Below are 2,305 nucleotides of genomic sequence, written 5' to 3'. Positions count from 1 at the left end.
GCTGTTCAACCTATTCAACAGTTGCTGATTTTGAGGTTTCAAATAACATAAGATAATTAAGATGAAAAAAAATGAGAAATTTTGGGCTTACAGAATTATAAGACCTCACTGCACAGCCTGGGTAGACAAGTGTACCCTGCAGTGAGGTCATCAAGGCTTAAAACCTACAGAATATCAAAGCAGCCAAATACACTGATATAAAAAGAAACGTTAAAGATAATAGTGGGGGTTGGTGCAATTACCATCAGCGTCAAAGTGAGCGTAAGGACGCTTGGTTGAGAGCTTGCCCCCACACACGTAACAAAAGTGGAACAGTACTCACATGTAACGTGATCACATCCAATAAGTTTCTGAAAAGAAAAGTAAATCAGTACACCTGACGGCACGAATTATTCACAATAAGCAAACACCACAACTTACATTAAAACTTATGAAGCAGTTGAGGCAACACTGCTCATCATCCACCTTACGGTTCTGATATTCCCAGGCATCTTTGATTTCAAGCAGATACTCATTGCTGTACTTGTCAATCTCATCTAGAAAGGAGTCCGTATCGCTCAGTTGGTACAATTTCTGCACTTTCATTGCATCACACACTGAGCAAAAAAACAAAAAACAAAGATAAAGTCACTGACCAAATAGAAACTTTGATAAGTGAAAGGCTGTGTAATACACTTACAAAGATAGTCTAGGGTATCTGCCCCTTCATAGTAGAGCAAGCACTTCTTGCAGTAGCACTTGCGACATCTTTTGCACAGTGTAATTTTGTATTTCTCAATATAGAACTGGGGAAAGACTTTGGCCCCACACCATGGACAGGGAAACACACAGAATGCCCTCACGGTTTGTGACTCAATTCTCATAGTGCCCCAGCCTTCCATTTTGTCAACCAAGAGTGTGGAATACCACTAACATATTGAAGCAGGTCAAACTTAGTATACTGCGTAAAACGTTGGTACTCCACACAAAATGGAAAGCTGGTGGAAGAATGAATAAGATCCATCATACACTTATAGCAAATTGGGTGCTTTGTTCGCCCTACATTTGGTGACGTTTTATAGTTGCCAGATGTGGGGGCTGTCTTGAACCAACGGCCGCTCTCACGGCGGTCTCGGGCCCTGTCACAGGGTGCCCACGGGGGCCGCCGGGTCCCGTCACCAGCACCTAGCATAATTAGTTCACAATCAAATAGTGATTCAATTGTCCCGGGGTGCCATTGGCCTCGCGGTCCGAGGTTGTGCGGCGCGGATGGCACTGAGGCCGCGATGGGCCCGCACCCACCCTGCGCTCGCGCGCCGGCCCCGCGAAGGGATCCGAGGCGCGCACGTGCTGCATCGCATTGATTATGATGTGCGGGGCCGACATCGCGGTCCTGGGCTGCTGCCGTGCACCTCGCCCGGCCCGAGGCCTCCAGCATCCGGCAGGCGGACACCACCAGGCGGCAGGACCGAGCTGGCGGGCAGGCAGGCGGGACGCGTCGTCTTGGACTCGGGGCAGCAGGGCCCGCCCTCGTGTGACTTCGGGTGGGGGTGGCGGGGGAGACGTCCTCCTCACCCCTGGCCCTCGGGAGGGCACCTCGGGGGCGGTGCAGCCCTGCTGCTAATGAGTGCTGATTGGCTCTGGCGAACCGGGGGTTCGCCGGGCCGCCCGGGTCCAGGACTTCGGGGGCTGCGAGGAGGGTGACGGAGCTCGGGAGGACACGCCGAGAGGACTGTGCGTTTGTGTATGTGAGTGTGCACCTTGGTGGAAATGATAATGCTGTGTACACTTTCTGGCCATGTTACCTTTCGTTTTTTTTTTTGCCTACCTCACCATAGAGCAGCAAAAGCAGCAGCTGCTGCTGCGGCGGCTGCTGCTGCAGCGGCTACAGCAGCTAACGCCGCCACGGCCCCTCCGTCGGCACACAGAAAAGCTGCTGCAGCGGCAGCACTCGCCACAGCAGCAAAAGCTGCTGCTGCAGACGCACATGATGCTGATGCTGATGCTCTTAACGGGGCTATCGTGGCATCTGTGGGATACGAAAATAAATGAAATGAAAGGATATTATTCTAGGACTTCGATAAATGTTTCACAGGCGAATCAGCCTTGCTATAGGGACAAATTGCTGACACTTTGGTTGAATTACACTCACAAATCGCAAAGTAACAGGACAGAAACAAAAAACGCCAACGGTCGAAGAAACGGCTTTGGCGGTTTGACGTTGACGGTAACAACGAACTTCGAACGTCGATTGTTTCGCGGCCAAACTCAACCTGTGCTGTGATTGGTCGGTCCGTATCGCAGCGCCATCTCTTGGAGGTCGACG

At 51.2% G+C, this 2,305-nt stretch overlaps 1 protein-coding gene across 1 annotated transcript; it reads right to left on the bottom strand.

Annotated features, from left to right (window-relative positions):
* On the bottom strand, positions 1-1,031 carry LOC127751285 (uncharacterized). Its single transcript, XM_052274560.1, has 2 exons — positions 680-1,031; positions 1-596 (listed from the first exon to the last, which is right to left on the bottom strand). Exons 1-2 carry the CDS (start codon positions 879-881, stop codon positions 394-396), a joined length of 405 nt encoding a protein of 134 aa, XP_052130520.1. The 5' UTR covers positions 882-1,031; the 3' UTR covers positions 1-393.
* Between the last annotated feature and the right edge of the window lie 1,274 nt (positions 1,032-2,305).

Source organism: Frankliniella occidentalis, unplaced genomic scaffold (genome assembly GCF_000697945.3).
Source record: "Frankliniella occidentalis isolate FOCC.00 unplaced genomic scaffold, Focc_3.1 Scaffold409, whole genome shotgun sequence".
Classification (NCBI taxonomy): Eukaryota; Metazoa; Arthropoda; class Insecta; order Thysanoptera; family Thripidae; genus Frankliniella; species Frankliniella occidentalis.
This window is presented reverse-complemented; position numbering and strand designations above follow the sequence as displayed.